Source organism: Eulemur rufifrons, chromosome 15 (genome assembly GCF_041146395.1).
Source record: "Eulemur rufifrons isolate Redbay chromosome 15, OSU_ERuf_1, whole genome shotgun sequence".
Lineage (NCBI taxonomy): Eukaryota > Metazoa > Chordata > Mammalia > Primates > Lemuridae > Eulemur > Eulemur rufifrons.
In genome coordinates this window covers 9,149,465-9,169,545 of record NC_090997.1, presented here as the reverse complement: position 1 = coordinate 9,169,545, position 20,081 = coordinate 9,149,465, and the positions used below count along the sequence as shown (strand labels likewise).

The 20,081-nt window shown below is 36.4% G+C and overlaps 1 protein-coding gene across 1 annotated transcript in view; it reads left to right on the top strand.

Moving 5' to 3' along the window:
- The window catches only part of KIF6 (kinesin family member 6), a 372,644-nt gene that overhangs the window by 104,858 nt on the left and 247,705 nt on the right, over nt 1-20,081 (top strand). Inside the window, exon 6 of the mRNA XM_069488531.1 lies at nt 17,343-17,472. Within this exon, the coding sequence (XP_069344632.1) occupies nt 17,343-17,472 (130 nt within the window). The remainder of the gene's footprint in view (nt 1-17,342; nt 17,473-20,081) is intronic.

The window sequence follows — 20,081 nt, the reverse complement described above, 5'->3', positions numbered from 1 at the left end:
TGACTGGTTTCATTGTTGTAGGCTAAAATGTCCTAAACACTATGAATGCCTTCCAAAAATAGTAAGCAAAATGTCTATCGTCTTGGTTCCTCCTTGTAGTCATTCATTTGAAGGACAATGACAAATGCTCATTTGATCACTTCTGCATTCTTATATTAGGCTTAACTATGTAAAATCAAATTCAAAGTCATTTTGATGGTACACAATAAAGCCATCTGTAACAGCTTTCTTACCATTGAGTGACACAACATCACCCCAGACATCACCTTCTAGATGCTCTTCTCACATGCACTCTGACTTTCCCGATTTTTTTTCTTTTACATTCTAATGAGTTCTACCTCTTTGTTGTTGCAGAAGCATTTGCCTATAAACTCCCTGTGGACTTTGTACATATGATATCAGGTCACCAGACTAAAGTCAATTGCTTTTATGAAAATGTTGCTGTAGTCATTAGTTTAGTAAATATGAGAAATACTGACATCTAAATTAGCAATCAAAAGTAATTAAACCAAACTCAACCAAGATGAGATACATAATTGAATAGTTCGATGACTACTATAGAAATTGAGTTAATAATTTAAAAGCTCTTCAAAAAGAAATCTCTAGGCCCAGATGGTTTCACTAGAGAATTTTACCAAACATTTAAAGATGAATTAACACCAACTGTACACAGTGTATTTCAGGAAATAGAAAAGAGAACACTTCCCAATGTAGTCTATGAGGCTAGTATTGCCTTGACATCGTATATACAAAGTCCACAGGAAGTTTGTAGGCAAAGATACTACAGGGGGAAAAAAAGTCAGGTAAAGATAGTACAGAAAAAAAGAAAGCTATAGACTAATATGGCTTATGAACCTAGGCTCAAAAATCATCAACAAAATATTGAATCCAACAATGTATAAAATGAATTATACACCATGAACAAGTGAGAGTTATTCTAGATTGCAAAGCTAGTTCAACATTTGAAAATCAATGTAATTCACCATATCTACAGGCTAAAAAATAAAAATTATATGAAGTTCAAAAAAAGCACTTGACACCCATTTATGATAGAAATCACAGAAAATTAGGAATACAGAAGAATCACCTCAACTTGTTAAAGAGAATCTACAAAAAATGCACTGCTAACATCATATCTAATGCTTTCCCCCTAAAATCAGGAACAATGCAAAATTGTCCTTTCTCATCACTCTTATTCAACATAGTATGGATATACTGGCCACTACAATGAAGCAAGAACAAGAAATAAAAGGCATATAAGTTGAAATGGAAGAAATAAAACTGTTCACATGCAGACGGCATGATTTTCTACATAGAATATCCCAAAGAATTTACAATCTCTTCTGGAAAAAAAGAAGTCGCGGGAACGCTTCCTAACTTATTCAGTATGGCCAGAATTATCCAAATGCCAAAGCAGATAAATACGTTACAAGAAAGGAAAACTACAGACCAATATCTCTTGTGAACATAGATGTAAAAATCCTCAATAAAATATTAGCAAATCGAATCTAATAATGTGTAAAAAGAATCATATACTACAACCAAGTGGGATTTATTACAGGTATGAAAGAATGGTTCAACATTAAAAATCTGCTAATGTAATTTGATCAGGTCCCATTTGTTTATTTTTGTTGCTGCTGTGATTGCTTTGGGGGTCTTCTTCATAAATTCTTTACCTAGGCCAATGTCTAAAAGAGTCTTCCTCACATTTTCTTCCAGAATTCTTAAGGTTTCATGCCTTAGGTTTAAGTCTGTTATCCAAGGTGAGTTGATTTTTGTGAGAGGTGAGAGGTAAGAGGTGGGGATCCAATTTCAATCTTCTACATGTGGATATCCAGTTTTCCCAGTACCACTTATTGAATAGAGATTCTTTTCCCCAATGTATACTTTTGTCTGCTTTGTTGAAGATTAGGTAACAATATGAGGATGGTTTTATATCTGGGATCTCTGTCCTATTCCAAATGTCTATATCTCTGTTCTTGTGCCAATACCATGCTGTTTTGGTTACTATATCCTTATAGTAAAGATTGAAGTCTGGCAGACTGATGACTCCCAATTTTTTCTTTTTGCTTAAGATTGCTCTGGCTATACGAGGTCTTCTCTGGTTCCAAATAAAGCGTAGAATTATTTTTTCTAAATCTGTAAAGAACGATGGTGGAATTTTGATGTGGATTGCATTAATTTTTTAGATCACTTTAGGTAGAATGGACATTTTAACAATATTGATTCTACCAATCGATGAGCATGGCAGGGATTTCCATCTGTGCACATTGCCTGCAATTTCATTTCTCAGTGTTTCGTAGTTCTGTCTATAAATATCTCTCACCTCCTTCGTTAAATATTTTCCTAAATATTTAAATTTCTTTGATGCTATTGTGAAATGTGTTGCATCTTTGATTTGATTTTCAGCTTGACTATTATTGGTGTATATGAATGCCACTGATTTGTGTGCATTAATATTTTATCCTGAAACTTTACTGAATTTGTTTATCAATTCTAGGAGTCTCTTGGCTGAATCCTTGGGATTTTCTATGTATAATAGCATATCATCAGCAAAGAATGAGAGTTTGACCTCTTCTGCCCCCATTAGGACACCCTTAATTCCCTTCTCTTGTCTGATTGCTCTGGCAAGGACTTCCAGGACTATGTTGAATAGAAGTGGGGATAGTAGGCAACCTGGTCTGGTTCCAGTCTAAGTGGGAATGCTTTCAATTTTTCCCCATTCAGTATGATATTGACTGTGGGCTTGTCATATATGGCCTTAATAATTGTAAGGAATGTCCCATCTAGGCCTATTTTGTTGAGGGTTTTTATCATAGAAGTGTGCTGGATTTTATCAAATGCTTTTTCTGCATCTATTGAGAGAATCATATGGTCTTTGTTCTTGCTTTTATTTGTGTGGTGAATTACATTTATAGATTTGTGTATGTTGAACCAGCCTTGCATCCCTGGGATAAAACCCACCTGGGCATGGTAAATTATTTTTTGAAGTGCTGTTAGATTCAGTTTGCTAAAATTTTGTCAAGAATTTTAGCATCTATATTCATGAGGGACGGTAGTCTATAGTTTTATTTTTTTGCTACATCCTTTCCTATCTTTGGTATCAAGGTGATATTGGCTTCATAGAATGAGTTGGGGAAGATACCATCCTTCTCAATGTTCTTCTGCACAGCCAAGGAAACTGTCCTTAGTGCAAAGACAACCTACAGAATGGGAGAAAATACTGCTTTCTACACATCTGATAAAGGGCTGACAACAAGAATCTATATAGAACTTAAGAAAATCAACAAGAAAAAAATCAAACAACCCCATCAATAAATGGGCAAAGGACATGAACAGAAACTTTTCAAAAGAAGACAGAATAATGGCCAGCAAACATATAAAAAAGTGCTCAACATCTCTAATCATTAGGGAAATGCAGATCAAAACTATAATGAAATATCACCTAACTCTAGTGGGAATGACTTATATCAAAAAGCCCCAAAATAACAAATGCTGACATGAATGTGTAGAGATTGGAACACTCTTACACTGCTGGTGGGACTGCAAATTAGTACAACCCCTGTGGAAAATAATTGGGAGATACCTGAAAGAGCTAAAAATAGAAATACCATTTGATCCAGCAATCCCACTACTAGGCATCTATCCAAAGGAAAAACAGACATTTAATAATAAAGACACCTGCACTCGAATGTTTATAGCAGCACAATTTATAATCACAAAGATGTGGAAACAACCCAAATGCCCATCAATACATGAGTGGATTAATAAACTGTGGTATATGTATACCATGGATTACTACTCAGCCACAAAAAACAATGGTGATATAGCACCTCTTGTATTATCCTGGATAGAGATTGAGCTCATCCTTCAAAGTGAGGTATCACAAGGTTGGAAAAACATGCACCACATGTACTTGCCATCAAACTGGTACTAATTGATCAACACTAAGGTGCTCACATGGTAGTAATAATCACTAGGTGCCAGTCAGGTAGCAGGGCTAGGTGTTGGGGGGTAGAGCGTGTGGGGTGGGTAAACCTACAGCTTATAGAGATGGGGTGCCCTGGCTTGAGCAAGGCAAATGCATTTCATGTAACCAAAATGTTTGTGCCCCTATAATATCCTGAATTTTTTTAAAAGAATAAAATAATGCACAGAAATTGAAAAAAATCAACTAATGTAATCCATTACACCAATGAGCTAAAGAAGAAAAGTTATATGATCATATGATGTGGAAACAACCCAAATGCCCATCAATACATGATTGGATTAGTAAACTGTGGTATATGTGTACCATGGAATACTACTCAGCTATAAGGAATGATGAAGATACAACATCTCTATGGTTCTCCTGGAGAGAGTTGGAACCCATTATATTAAGTGAAGTATCCCAAGAATGGAAAAACAAGCATCACATGTACTCACCAGAAAATTGGTTTCCTTGATCATCACCTAAATACAAATCTGGAAACGACACCAATTGGACATCAGACTGAGGTGGGGGGTGGGGGAGGGGATGGGGGTATGCCTACACAATGAGTGCATTGCGCACCGTTTGGGGAATGGTAACACTTGAAGGTGCTGACTCGGGAAAGGGGGGGTGGGGAAAAAAATATGAAACTATTGTTTTTAACTTGCACTGTTCACTTAATAATTTATCATGAACATTTCCCATATTATTTCATATCATTGTACAAGAAATAATGTATACATTATGAGGACATACTGTATCTAACAAGATATACTGTTAGACTATTTCATTCTGTAAAATTAAATAAAAAAAAAAATAAAAATAAAAAAAAATAAATGCAGAGAAAATATTTGACAATACCAACATCGATTCATGATAAATAGTCTCAGCAAACTAGGAATAGAGGGAAATTTCCTCAACTTGATAAAGAATATCTACAAAGCACCTGTACCTAACATTATACCTAATGATAAGAGGCTAGATGCCTTCTCTATAAGATCAGGAACCAAGGCAAGGATGTCCCTCTCACCACTCCTATTCAACATTGTACTGGAAGTCCTAGCTAATGCAATAAGACAAAGAAGCAAAGGAAATTCAATGGAAAAAGGATAGTCTTTTTTACAAGTAGTACTAGAGCAACTAAACATGGACATGTAAAAAAATGAATCTAGGCACAGACCTTACCCCTTTCACAAAATTAATTTGAAATGAGTCATAGAACTAAATGTGCAATGCAAAACTTAAATCTTCTAGAAGATAACATAGGAGAAAAATCTAGATGACCTTGGGTTTAGCAATGAGTTTTGAGATACAACACTGAAAGCATGATGCATGAAAAAAAATTGTAAGTTGAACTTCATTAAAATTAAAAGTTCTATGAAAGACACTATTAAAAGAATTAAAAGACAAGTCACAGATTGGAAGAAAGTAATTACCAAATGCATATCTGATAAAGCACTTGTATCTAAGATATACAAAGAACTTTTAAAACTCAGCAATAAGAAAATAAATGCCCCAATTAAAAAACTGGGCAAAAGATATGAACAGATACCTTACCAAAGAAGATATACACATGATAAATAGTATATGAAAAGAAATTCAGCATCATCTCTCATTAGGGGATTGGAAATTATAATAAAACAATGAGATATCCCTACACATCTATTATAATGGCTAAAATCCAAAATACTAACAACACTAAATTCTGGCAAGGATGTGGAATCAGAAGCTCTCATTCATTGCTGGTAGGAATGCAAAATGGTACTGCCACTTGGGAAGACAAGTTGACAGTTTCTTACAAAACTAAACACACTCTTACCACATAATCCATCATCCAGCAACCATATTCTTAAGTTTTTACCCAAATGAGTTGAAAACATGTCCATACAACAACCTGCCACAAATATTAATATATATAGCAGCCTTACTCATAGTTACCCAAAACTGGAAGCAACCAAGATGCTACTAAATAGGTGAATGGATAAACAAATTGTAGTAATAATGTATTCATATGGTGGAATACCATTTGGCCATAAAAAGAAATGAAGCTGGATGTGGTGGCTCACACCTGTACTCCCAGCTACTCAGGAGGCTGAGGCAGGAGGATCCCTTGAGGCCAGGAGTTCTAGACTAACCTGGGTGATACAGTGAGACCTTCGTCTCTTAAAAAAAAAAGAAAAAAAAATCTCTTAGACCTGTTAGATTAATTTATGTCAAACACTCTCTTTGTTTGGCTGCTATAACAAAATAGCATAGACTGAGTGGGTTCAACAACAAACACTGGATGAAAAATTATTTAATGGGTACAATGTGCACTGTTTGGGTGATGGTTACACTACAAGCCCAGACTTTACAACTACACACTATATACATGTAACAAAACTGCCTCTGGTACCCTCTAAATCTACAAACAAACAAACAAACAGAGAGCTATTAAGCCACAAAAGATAAAGAGGAACCTTAAATACATATTGTTAAGTGAAAAAGTTATCATGACATTCTGGAAAAGGTAAAACTTTAGAAACAATAAATAAAATGATCAGTGGTTGTCAGAGTTTGGGGGGAAGGTTACGGGAATAAATAGGTGAAGCACATGGGATTCTTCAGGTGGTGAAACTATTCTGTATGATACTGTGATGGTGGATACATGACATTGTACATTTTTTAAAACCCATAGAATTTATAACACAAGGAATGAACCCTAATGTAAACTATAGGCTTTAGTAAATAAAATAAGAAAAACAAAAAGGAATGAACTGTTGAGACAATTAACAACTTGGATGAATATCCAGGGAATTATGCTGAGTGAAAAAAGTCAATCCCAGAAGGTTTATATGCTGTATAATTCCATTTATGTAATATTCCTTAAGAGACAAAATTATAGAAATGGAGAACAGATTAGTGGATGATAGGAGTTAGGAAGGGGAGTAAGAATGGTTATACAAGGTCAACACAAGGGCTCCTTTTGGTGATGGACTATTCTGTGTATTGACTATAGCTGTGGATACACAAAACTATCCATGAGATAAAATTGCATAGAACTAAATGTGAGCACCCACACGTGCAAGTGAGTACAAGCAAAACTGGGGGAATCTATATAAAATCGGTGGGTTGTATCAATGCCAATTTCTTGGCTGCAACATTTTAATATTAATACTATAGTTTTCCAAGATGTTACCACTGAGAAAACTGGGCAATGGGTACATGAGCTCTCTCTGCGTTACTTCTTACAGCTGTCCCTGAATGGACAATTATCTCAGAACAAAGGTTTAGTTTTAAAAAGTAATTGGCTATGTGTTTTTATGTGGACACATACCTATGCATATAAACACATATGTGTATTAAACCTATTCTGTATTTAGTAATTTAAAATGAAAATAGAACCTCTATTTTTGAAAGCTTCTTATGTCACAAGCTATAAAGGGAATGTAGTTAGAATCTAAGTTTGTCTCATGAAGTAGAACAGTATAACGGTTGGTCTTAGCTGTAGGGAAAATAGTCATCTTACTTTAGTATAATTTTAGTATTCCTAAACAGGGAAGCATATTCTATTTAAGACTCTAACAATTATCATGGTAATTACTATAAAAAAGAGTCCGTAAATTCCAGTATTCAGTATTGAAATCTTGGCTGTGTTGTGTTTTTTCAATAATTTGTCATCAAAAGGGAAAAAGTTGCCAAATGTCAAATTTAAGTCACCACATTTTTAATACCTACTGGATTAAAAAATACTGCTAAGTGCTGCAGGAGTTACAAAGAAAATTAATGCACAGTCTCTTCCTTCATGGCTTATGGTCTAGTCATATGGATTCATTCATATATTCAACAGACATTTATTGAGACCCAACTCTGTTGTAGACATTGTGCTAGGAACCGAGTTTACTAACATAGTCCCTGCTTCTCTGTAACTCATAACAGAGTAGATGAAACTAGTGAAAAATAGCATAAGGTAGAATATGAAAAACATCATATTCTAATATGTGCCAAGAGAGGCGCCAAAAATAGCAGAGCTCAAACACGAAAGAAATCACAACAGTGTAGGGGCTCAGGTGAAGATTCATAGAGAAGATGGCAGATGAGTAGAACTTGGGACAGTGGAGTGTGGCATTCATGTGGAAACAAAGATGGGGAAGTTGAAAAGCATAGGGCTTATTCTGTGACAGGTAATAAATCTGTTTGACTGGAGCCCAGTAAGGAAGTAGGTAAGAGTATTAAGAATGGAAAGGTATGAATGCAAGGATTTGGCAGGCATAAAAATCCCCTTGGGGATTTTTATTCAGGTGCATAGCATGACTGGAACTGCCTTTTAGGAAGAAAAATCAGTCAGTAGTATATAGGGTTAGAACTAGGTGGACAAGAGTCAGAGCATTATGGGAAGTTATTAGGGCTATTTAGGTGTCAGTAGGAGTAAAAAAAAAAGGGGGGGGCAACTGAAATCTCATAATACAGTGGCTTAAAATTTTTGTGTAAGAATAGCTTGAAATTTAACTGTGTATAAGAATCATCTGGAATGGTTTTTAAACTACAAATTCCTGGCTTCCACCCTCAGAAAATTCAAATGTTTGACTTAGCATCTCAGATGATTCCAATGCAGAAGGTCTATCTTAATCCCTTCTCTCATCCACTTAGGGAAAGTGCTTTTAGAGGTATCAGGAAAATCTCTCCAAAGAGTATAGCAAACCAATATTTACCAAGCACCTATTGTATGCCAATCCTTATGCTGGGGACTGTACATACGTTATCTCATTTAAAGAAGTAAGTATTATAATCCATGCTTTATGGATGACTAAATTGAGGTTCCAATAGACTGTGTGATATTGTCCCAAGATTTCATGTCTGCTAAGAGTTAGAAGCAGGATATCAACCTTGGTCCATCAAACCTCAGAGCTAGGGGTGTTGGTGTTCTTTCCCAGGAAATCCATGTCCTGTCCTGGTATCCCACCTGAACTATAAGCAAGCTGTGGTTTCCGAGTTTCTTCAGGCCTCTGGAGCCACTTATGTTGGTCTGAGTGAGCCAGTTCAGCTCTGTCTGTTGTGTGTCAGACTCTGCAAAGCTCTGAGATACCTGTTCTTGACCACAAAAGGCTCTAGTCTAATAGAACAGTCTTATAAACGGATCATTTCAATCTTACATAGCAAACGATAAGATGCCCTGGATTTTCTGGGAGCAGAAGGGAGGACACTGATTTCAACCTGGGGGGTTCAGAGAAAGCTGGGGAAAACCTCTGTTGTGTTATGGTCTCCAACCTCAATTGGGAATATGTTCATGGGCCCAGTGCTTTTTCTCCCAGTCCTCGCAATAATTATACCAAATGTTCATTTCTTTAGTCAAGTACTCCTTGCCCCAATTCTCTTTGAAGCCCACTGTATCCCTAACTCAAATAGAATATAGAAATTGTCAAACACAAATTTCTTCAACTCCCTCTCTCCCTCCCTCCCACTCACCTACTTTCCTCTAGTCTCAGGAATTTTCTTTTTCAAAGCCAATTCTCCTGCTGACTCTTTGGACCCTCCTTGCATCAGCCCTAATCCTGTTTTGTTTCGTCTACCTATCTGTGTTTAAAATTTTTGAATTTAGTGCTTTTAGACAAGGTATGCATCCTTCAGTTCTTATTCCTACCTTTTGCATTACACTTTTCATTTGTGTTATTTTTCTGGCTCCTATAGGCATTCGAGAGGACTCGTAGGCCCATATGCATAGATCTCAAAGGTAAAACTAACTCCAGGCTTTTCTTTAACCGAGTCAATTACTGCACAGCTGGGAGGCAGCCTCTCGAGAAGGTGAGGGTGCTGTCCCTGCAGGATGATATGAGTAACCATGACCAGTGATGGTAAGTCATACTATATGTCCATCATGATTGGCTGGGTACTATGTTCCTTGGGAACTGAAACACTGCCAATGACCGTGACAGAGGAAATAGAAAGCCTCCCTAGCCTGAAAAAGACACACTTCCACCCAAAGCCTTTCCTACTACAGTAGTATAACAAGGAGGAAGCTGACTTCCCCTGCTCTGAATAGCCAATTCAAAGAGATTATTCTTACTATCAAAAATGTCTTTAGATAATTAGGAGATTGTCCTAGTCAGTTCTGGTCTCTCTTCTTCTTCTTAGAAGGACAGTAATCCCATCAGGAGACGGGAGGCCCACCCTCTTGACTTCATCTAAACCTAATTGCTTCCCAAAGGCCCCATCTCCAAAGACCACCACATTGGGGTTAAGGCTTCAACATATGAATTTGGAGAGGACACAAACATTTTGTCTGTAACAGAGGTATTAGCATTCACCAACCATTGCCTAATAAGTAATGTGTGGAAGGGTGAGAAGAAACAGCTATTGTATTTTAACTCATATACTTGGAATGTAGAAATATACATGAGATTTTTAGGGGTTTTGGTCACATGAGATTAATTAATAACAGGAAAACATTGTCATTTCAGTCTATTTCATTTTTCTCATGCATTGTGTATAAACAAATTCGTATACTTTTTGCCAGTAAGAAATACACATTCTAAATTATATATTGGTCTGGATTTATTTTGCTTTGACTTACTGACAAGTTAGTTTTTATAATTCATTTTATGAATGGTTTATTCTAATAGTACATCATTTTTCAGACTCTGTTGCCAATTTTGAGTATATAAAGCATACCCATACGATTACTTAAAACAGTTTTGAATAATTCTAAGCCTGCTTGGTCATTTTATTCTGTCCTTTAGAAGATTACAGAGTTTGGAAACACATCTATTACTGCTCAACCAATAAAGAAAAATAAAATTATTATGTTTTGAAAGTGTTAACATTATGTATACCAACCATTTACTATATTGCAAGAATCTCAATTAGCTCTTTTGGGGGGTGTTATAAAAAAATTTACACTGTATTCTTACCTTCACTTAACTTACCATTTAGTTGGGAAATGGAACATGCCTGTGAAACACCTAAAGATACTTCTGCAAAACACAACTGCTCTCAACTGTTTGGTTAATGTATGTACATGCAAAAAAAAAAGCATACACATAATTTAGAGCTGCAATAGTTTCAGGAAAGGAGCCTGCATCAGTCAGTAATTGCCTGTCACTGCCCAGTCCAGTCCCCTTTCACACCTCTGCCTCTGCTCCCACGGCCCTCAGTGATGCCCTAATTTTCCTGACATAATGGCAAGATCAAAGTTCTGACTGCGCCAAGAGCTGACAGTGCTGCTGAGGTGGGAGCCGTCCGAGCCAGCTTGAGAGAGGACATGTGGGGAAGAGCTTTTAGAATGAAGTCTGGGCAAGGGAGGTGAAGCGGTTCCATTGGGGTTATCTGGATCAGGTGATGGAAGTCACAAGCAGTACATTAATCTCCCTGCTCTGAAACTCCCACAGCAGTTAGCCTATGTATGCGTCAGCAGTTGATTATAATTGGCCTTGTGTTTTCAAATTGAATCCCAGGATAGTTGGAGATGTTTTACAACATGAAAGTTGGTTATTATGAACCAGAGAAAAGACTGATGCTATTCAGGCCATCTGGCCACCTACTATATATCAGTGCTTATCTCACTTAATCTAAGAAGCAAGCCCTAGGAATAACGCAGTTAGAAAAAATAATGGCTAAATGGATCTCTTTTACAATAGCAAAAGAATCTAAAATGCTCAGGAAATGTTCAGGAACTTCTTGAAGAAAATAGTACATTTTTCTGTGACAAATAAAAGAAGACTTGAAAATAAATGGAGAGCTGTTAATCTGGTTCTTTGCAGGCAGTGTGACTATGTTAAAGGAGTATTTCCATATTAATGTATAGGTTCAATGCAATTCCATACAAAATCTTAAAGACTTCAAAAGACTTAGATATGATTCTAGAGCTTATCTGAAAGGATAAACAACCAAGAAGAGCAAACAAATGTTTGAAACAGTAGAGAAGTGAGAGGAAATTAGTGATACCATATATTCAGTAATTTTTACCTAATGATAAAAACTCTAATAATGAAATAGTGTTATACCACTTCAAAATTAAACGGATGAAGGAAAGTGAACAGATTAAGCCAGAATCAGATCCTATACCATGTAGTTGTTTAATGTAGGTGGAAGGAAGAGTTTTTCAGTCAATAGTATTGGACATTTTTGTTAGTGAATTAACTAACAGCAACAGTATATAATAATAGCCCAACTTACAATGGCTTAACCAAATAGTCATTGTCAGTAAAAAGGTATGTTAGATAAAACGAGAAAGAAAAGATACATTTTTCAAGCTGTTAGTAAGAGCTTTCAAAATATCTCAACAGTGGTTAAATAGAAAAGATTTCCATTGCTTTTAGCCCATTTTGTCTAGGATGACACCAAAACAAAAATGTATTGCAGATTCTTAAAACTTTCTCAAATAACATAGTTCGACTGTTTGTATTTTTTTTTTTTTTTTTTTGTTGAGACAGAGTCTCACTTTGTTGCCCAGGCTAGAGTGAGTGCCGTGGCGTCAGCTTAGCTCACAGCAACCTCAGACTCCTGGGCTTAAGCGATCCTACTGCCTCAGCCTCCCAAGTAGCTGGGACTACAGGCATGCGCCACTATGCCCGGCTAATTTTTTCTATATAGATTTTTTAGTTGTCCATATAATGTCTTTCTATTTTTAGTAGAGACGGGGTCTCGCTCAGGCTGGTCTCGAACTCCTGACCTTGAGCAATCCACCCGCCTCGGCCTCCCAGAGTGCTAGGATTACAGGCGTGAGCCACCGCGCCCGGCCAACTGTTTGTATTTTTTAACAGAGGAAATATTTTAGAAGATTGTAATCAATCTAAAGAAAATCTACCTTTAAAATTATTTAAATGCAGGAAGGAGAGGTCCCCTTACATACTTCTAAAAATTCACATTTTTCCTTCTCCCCAAATCTTCACCATAGAGAACTTCTGAGAAAATGTGTTTGGGTGGTAAAAAAAAAAAAAAGGGGGGGGGGAGATTGAGAACTGATGAACCAGAGAATAGTGTCTTTATTGAAATGAATGGCGTTTGAACTGTATTGACAAGATGTGAAACATACCCAGTTATTTAGAAGAGCTTGGGACACCCTCTCCCATTTTCATCAGGCTGACCTGCTATGATACGGATCTAGGTCAAGGTATCTAGATAGAGACATGGCTAGTCTGTATGACCTCTAGTCACCTTTATGTGACTTCTTAAAAGGCATGCCCACAATCAGTTGGAAAATTGTAGCAATATGCTGATTTTGTTAGAAGACATTTTGCTGTCTTCTAACAGACACTTGTCATAATAAATATACAAACCCATGAATGTGAATGGCACCCCCTTGGACACGGTGCCATTGTGTAGTGCACAACCTGCACAATCCTATGGGACATTTGCAAGTAGACAAAAAGTAGAAATCACCGTGGAACACTTATCTATACAATGAAAATGAGCAGCCATATTCATTGCAGTTACTTCTGGAAAGTTCCTGTTCAGCAAGTTGGTAGGGTATGGAGTAGAGAGGGTTCTTTCATTGATGGCTTCTATTATTGAGAATAAGAGCTTGGCTATTCCTCTTTATGTGTCTTCCAGTCAGTTAAAAAGAGCCTACAAATTCCAACTACTTAGCCAAATGGAAAAGATTCTCTGTTTACAGAGAAAACACAAAGCTTGCTTCTTCCCCATCATTAAGCAGGCCCAGTATACTTAGCAGAACTTTTCCACTTAGGTATCCAAGTTAAGGCTATCAGTGAATTTTTGTTTGAAATCTAAACATTTTAGAAACATTTTGTAGGGAAAACTATTCACAGGCCTGTTCAAAAAGAATCAAATAAATAGTTTGGGGGGTTTCCATCTTGGAATTAGAATGTTTATTTAAGAAACTCTAATAAAGCCCTCTTTCAAGCCCATGAAAATTATAGTCAGAACCAAGTGGTGGACTAAGGATTCAGGAAATAGCTATTGGTGCGTGTGTGTGTGTGTGTGTGTTTATGTGTGTGAGAGAGAAAGAGAGAGAGAGAGAGAGGACCAGGGACGGAACCAACTTGATGAGAAGCATTTGCTAAAGGTCCTCATTTCCCTTAACTTTGAAAAACCATTTCACTGGCAGTAGAATTTAAAATATTCTCACTCCTCAACTAGCTCTCCTAGGCAAGAGGTAGTACCCAGGGCATGGCTCAGGTTGGGCTTCTATGCACCATCTACTGACACAATGGCTGCAAGACTTAGTGCAAACAGGACTTTCAGTGAGGGGAGGTAGAACAATATTGGAAAGTCCAAAACCTCATGCCCAAGGGATGGCGTAGAAACCAGAAAAGAATCTCAGAAGAACTGGCAAGAGAGACCCTAATTGGTGAGAGAAGATTACACCTCAAAGATTCCAGAAGGATGCCAAAGGTAGAGCCTTTTATACGGTGCCCACAAATGAACCCTAAGCAGGAAGAGAGCCATGAAAGAAGCCAAAGTCATTTGGACACCAACCTGCCTTTTTTTTTTTTTATTTTAAAAACCTCCATGGACAAAAAAAATCAGAAAATAGAGCACATGATAACAGAAATGAGTCAGAGAAATGCTTAGGTATGGGTTACGAAAGACTACTGAAAGTTCTATGAAGAAAAACCGAAGGCATGTGGAAACTGTATTTTGATCAAAGTGACAAAGCTGGACAAGCACCTGGAAGTAAACTTAGAAGTATAATAGTTCTGAAGTAGCCACATTGGAGATCAAAGGCTCTGACTGGTTTAGAGGGAAACAGTAGCATAGCCAAACACCATTGATGACATTTAACAAATGTTTTCTACCTTATGCTTGTAATTATTCCATGTAAATGTAATCCTAAATCAGTGACCCATATAGATTATCTAATAAATGAGCATGCTTAGAATTCCATACTTGTTTGTTTTCTGCATTCCCTATTTCAGTGAAGTAATGGTGAGAGATACATGTGTAATATGCCCTTACTATCACTTATATTTTTTTTATTCTGGAATGGTATAAGCCCTATGGATGTTTAGGTAGATCCATAATCCCCAGTTGAGCATTAGTTATTGTGGTAGTCAATGTTGTACGGCTTAGTTTACCTACCAGCTGCGTGGACAGGGAAGTAGAAAAGAAACTTCCCATGGAAGGACAGTTTTGTTTTTGTTTTTAATTCACAGTGACCTTGCCTGTTGGTAGATGTGACTCATCAGTGTCTTCAGATACAACCAATAAGATGAGTAACTTTCCCCTTTGGGCATGGATTGGAACTGGGTGGAAAGGAAAGATAAGAAAACCTGAAACCTCCTCCCCATTTGTCTACTTTAAAGTGTTATTAAAGATGAAGTCAGTGGCTTTCAGCCCTGGCCGCAAACTAGAATCACCTGCTGCTTTTACAAATTCTAATCTCCTAGACCATGCCTGGGCCAATCATTAGGATGGGACCTGGCACCAGTGTTGTGCGTGTGTGTGTGTGTGTGTGTGTGTGTGTGTGTCCAGAGGTAGTTTCTTTTGAGAGCAGCTGGATTAAATGAAATAATGTAGGTGCCTGGCATACATTTGGTGCCCACTGAATGTGTGCATGCTGCTTTGAATCCTTTCCTGCTACTTCACCACTCCCCTTTCTGAACTTGCACAGGAAAAGTATTGTATCAGTCTTGGTCTTGCAACATGTATTGTAGGTGACTTTGCCTCAGAGTTGGAGAATTCGTTTTTGACTTCATGCTGAGAAAGGCAGAACTTTCTTCTTTTCTCACTTTTAATATACCATCTCATTTATTTCACTACTTTATCTTAAATATTACTTCTTTCCCCTGTGAGCCCTAGAATCTGTGAATTTAGGAAGAATTGTGACTTCTGCGTCCTTAGGGGTTTAATTTAGTTAAACTTTCTTGAATGCTTCAGAAAACTCAGCATGGAAATAAAGTTTAAGAAATAAAGGGGGTTCCTAAAAATAGAATACAATTCATTCATTTCAATTAAAAATGCCTTCATCTTTTCCAAGCATTTTTGAACTCTTAAGCATTTTTAATAAGTTCACTTAAGAGTCTTATTGAAAACTAAATAAATTACATTTGTTTTCATTAAGAGAAGAGATCTTTTTCCATCTTTGCTGGTATTGTTGAAGGAGATGAAAAGGAGTCTAAAACTTGGCAAAGGAGTACATTGTTAGTGACATATTGGTCACAGATGTGCTGGTAGAGCTACATTTTCTTCCTGCGATTAGTATTTTAAGTGCCCACAAATTACATATGAAAGTCCAGATAACTTCCTTACAAAAGGGAAGGATGAAAAATTATGGTATTTGCAAAATCTTCATTTTTAATGTATTCTAAATAAGTTTTTATAAATAGAAAACTTATGCATGTCCATCCATTTGCTAGTTATTATTTTAAAGAAAAAAAAAGTGCTGGATGATGTCAACTTTTACTTAACATCATCAATCCCAAATGTTTTAAGCAAGTGAAGACACCTGGAGATACTCCTTAGCAATACTTGTGAATGACAAGATTTTCTTTCCTTAACAGTTCTAAAGAAGGCAAAACTCAATAGGCAAAAGGGAATCCTTTTTAGTAACTTTATGGCTCAAATCTAATAGGCCTTTGAATATGAGGAGTTTGGCCAAGTTTTGTTCAGTTGCAGAAAGTCCTGAAAGGACTTTAAGGAGAATATTGACAAGCCAACTCTGGAAACGGGGTTAGAACTCACCTGGGAGGAAATGATGTTGGCACCAGGATGCCCATTAAGGTGGTTGTAATAGATGAGTATAATTCCAGGTCTCAGTCTGACTTAAAGGATGTAATGGAAGGAAAAGGCATGTTATGAAGGAAAAAGGATCAAGAAACAGATTTGACAGACATTAAAATAATAATGACAAACTAAATCTTTATTGTAAGACTTCTTAAGAATTTTTTACTTACCTTGAGGAGAAAACTAGACACGGAAATAACTGCTAAAGGGATGACAGATGCCTCGATTTCCATCATGTTTAAGTTGATGAGCTAACCAGTTTGAAATGTCTTATAAATTGAAAATGATATAAAATTTAACAAAAAGATTAGCACATTACTTATGTAAGAAACTAAATTATGACACAGAAAAAAACCAATATGGCTCAGTTTTGTGATATAGAGATAGAAAATTATTATCTATTTGCATTTCTGATTCAGTAAGAATATGCATTTTAAGATAATTTAGTGATCTGATGATTACAATGACAGGTGGCTTTAAATCAGGAGCTTATAATGTGTTTTTCAGCCCCAAAGCTATTTGATAGTACTGTCAAGGGAATGTCAGTGTTTGATGCTAATCCAGTGCTGTCTGGTGTCTTGTGTATTATTCAGTTTTATAAGTTCAAGACGTCATACTATATAGCTTTTTAAAAATAAGCCTGTAGGGAAGACTTCAAGTTCCTTTCATTTTCAACAGTATGTTTTTTCCTTGCTTCTCATTTCCCTAGGAAAGTGACAATATTGGAGGACCCTGAACAGAACATTCACCTAAAAAACCTGTCTCTTCATCAGGCAACCACGGAAGAAGAAGCTCTGAATTTGCTATTTTTAGGAGACACCAACAGAATGATTGCAGAGGTAATAATCTTTTCTCCACAAGCTGATTTTCCAATATTATAAGATGTAATAGAATTTTAGGGGCAGCAATGACCATAAACATAATCTTTTCCAAATCTCATGTTGTAGATAAGGAACCCAAGATCTAGAGAAGTGAGGATACTTTCCCAAGATCACCCAACTATTAATAGTTACTGAGCAGGGACTGAAATCTAGACCTCCAGATTCTTAACCCATTGCTTTTTCTACTTTACTATATCATCTACCTTTTAGTTTTTATTTTTATATTTTTCAATTTTGTACAAATTGATTTGTAGCTAGTCAATGACAACTCATTAAGTATCTTAATTATAGGAAGTTTTGCATAATTCCTGAAATTTAAAAATACACAGTTCAATCTTCCTAACCTCAAATCAATCATCCATATATTAGCATATATTTGCATGCCCATATACTTTTATTTGGTTAGTGATTTAATATTTATAAAGCATTTGGAACAATGCATTGAACACAGAAAGTACTCTATGCATTTGCAGCTATTATGGGCAGATCTGGGAACACCACCATAGTGTGTAGCATAAGTATGTCTCAGTGCCATATTTGAGACAAACTTATACTAAAAATTATTCATTGTTAATCTAATATTCCAATTTAACTGAGTTCCTATATTTCATCTGGGAACCTTATGTAGGAGCCAGGATTGACCCAGCTTGGTCAGGGGCCCCAAATGTTAACTGGTTTCTGATTGGAGATGAAGGGTCATGAAGTACTTGTCCCCCTACACTGGGGTGAGAGGAAGGGGGTGGTAGTGGTGACGGTGGTGGTTGCAGTGTGGGAGCAGTTAGTTCCCCAAATGAACAGCTTACTGTTATTACTGGCACTTTCTTTTTTAAATCACATTCCTAGAGTTCCGTGTTTTACCTTGTCTCTGATAACAAGTAGTAGGTGTGGACAGTAAGCTGAGAAAAATCTTCATCAAGTGACATTTTTTTCAGCCTCATATCTGCCCTCTGGAATGTACTGCCTTAAATGGAATGGAAACCAAATTCAGATAGTAAAAGCACAGTGTTGACATCTGCTATTGTTTAGAGGCCTTAGTTTTTGTTGTTATTATTGCTTACCAGTTCTGCATCAATACTTTTCAATAGACTGACTGACATGTAGGTTGAGTTTATGTGCCGCATATATGGATTTATGGTTATTTTGAAGAAAATTTACATAGTTTCAAATTTTAGAATATCTTGTTATGCTTTAAAGTATTTTGTATTTGTGTTCAATGCTTCAATATTTTGCCCATGGGATCATCTGTGCCGCTCTTTTTTGTATAATAATTGAAGATTAAGGAATAAAGCCCAATTAAGAATTAGGACAGGTAATAACAAAAGACTTAGCATACTCCACTGAATCCTGTTCCTCTATACAGAGTTTAATAAACAGAAAACCAAGAGATACAGAATATAGATGGGTCCTGCCCACCAATGGATACAGAAAAGAGAAAAGATAGATTCATAAATGCTGTTGGAAAACAAATGGAGGAACCTGCCCCCACCTCGATGCTAACTAACCTTCCATCGGGGTGACTCATCCCTAGAGAAGCACGGGTCTCATCCTTGCGGATCACTTTCCTTCATCTCGAATGGGTTATGGAAAGCTCCTCACCTGTTTCGCCATGACCTCCAGTAGCTTAACAGCTTGGCCATTTGATGTTTCAGAGTTTTACATTAACTTTAGCTGACTGCATAGTTTCAGTCTGTTGTTTCGTAAAGTTTTGAGAAATTCTTTTGTGAAGTTTGCCTGTCATGTTTTACTACCTTACAAAATTCCAACTGTCTTTTCCTATTACTTACTGATGAGGGTCTAATAATAGTATTATAAATAGCTGAAACCTGAAGAAGTCCAATCCTAATAATTCTGGTTGTGCATTTTTGTTTCATTTAGTCTTTTTTCTTGTGGGAAGCCTGTTTTATTAAAACCAAATCTAATATGTTTGGGATGTTTCTGTGCTTGCTTTCATTTTTTTCTTTGGTAGTAATTGTTGCTATGTTATATCGAGAGTCTGTTTAATAGATGGTCATTGTTGTACACAAGTTATACATACTATTTTTGATTCTTATTTTATAGGTAGAAACTGAAGCTCAAAGAGTTAGGCTCCCTGCCCAAGTTCTCACAACCAGTGAGTGGGAGAGTTAGAACTCAGCTCTATGTCTTACTGATTTGGAAGTTTGTGTTCTTTCCTTATGCCACATTCACCATGAGTATAATAATCCAATTGACATCTGTCAAATCTTTCAAGTGGGGATATATTTCTGATTATTTTAAAAGTATGCCAAGTATTTAGCCCCTTAGTTTATCTTTTGAATTCAATGAAAACAAATACATAAAAATATGAATGAAGAGTAACTGTCAAGCCCTGGAAATTCTTTATTATTCACAGTCTCTAAAAAAGCATGTTTTGGATTACAACCTAGTTGTCAGAATGTAATTTGTCAGCACAGAACGAGCTTACCAGGATAAAAGAACAAACTAATCATTTTTTTAAAAAAATGAAGTTTCCTACTTCCCATTTACATGGAGAAACCCAGAAGTTGCCATGGTAACCAGAAAACATTTGCAAAACAAAGTCTGAATAT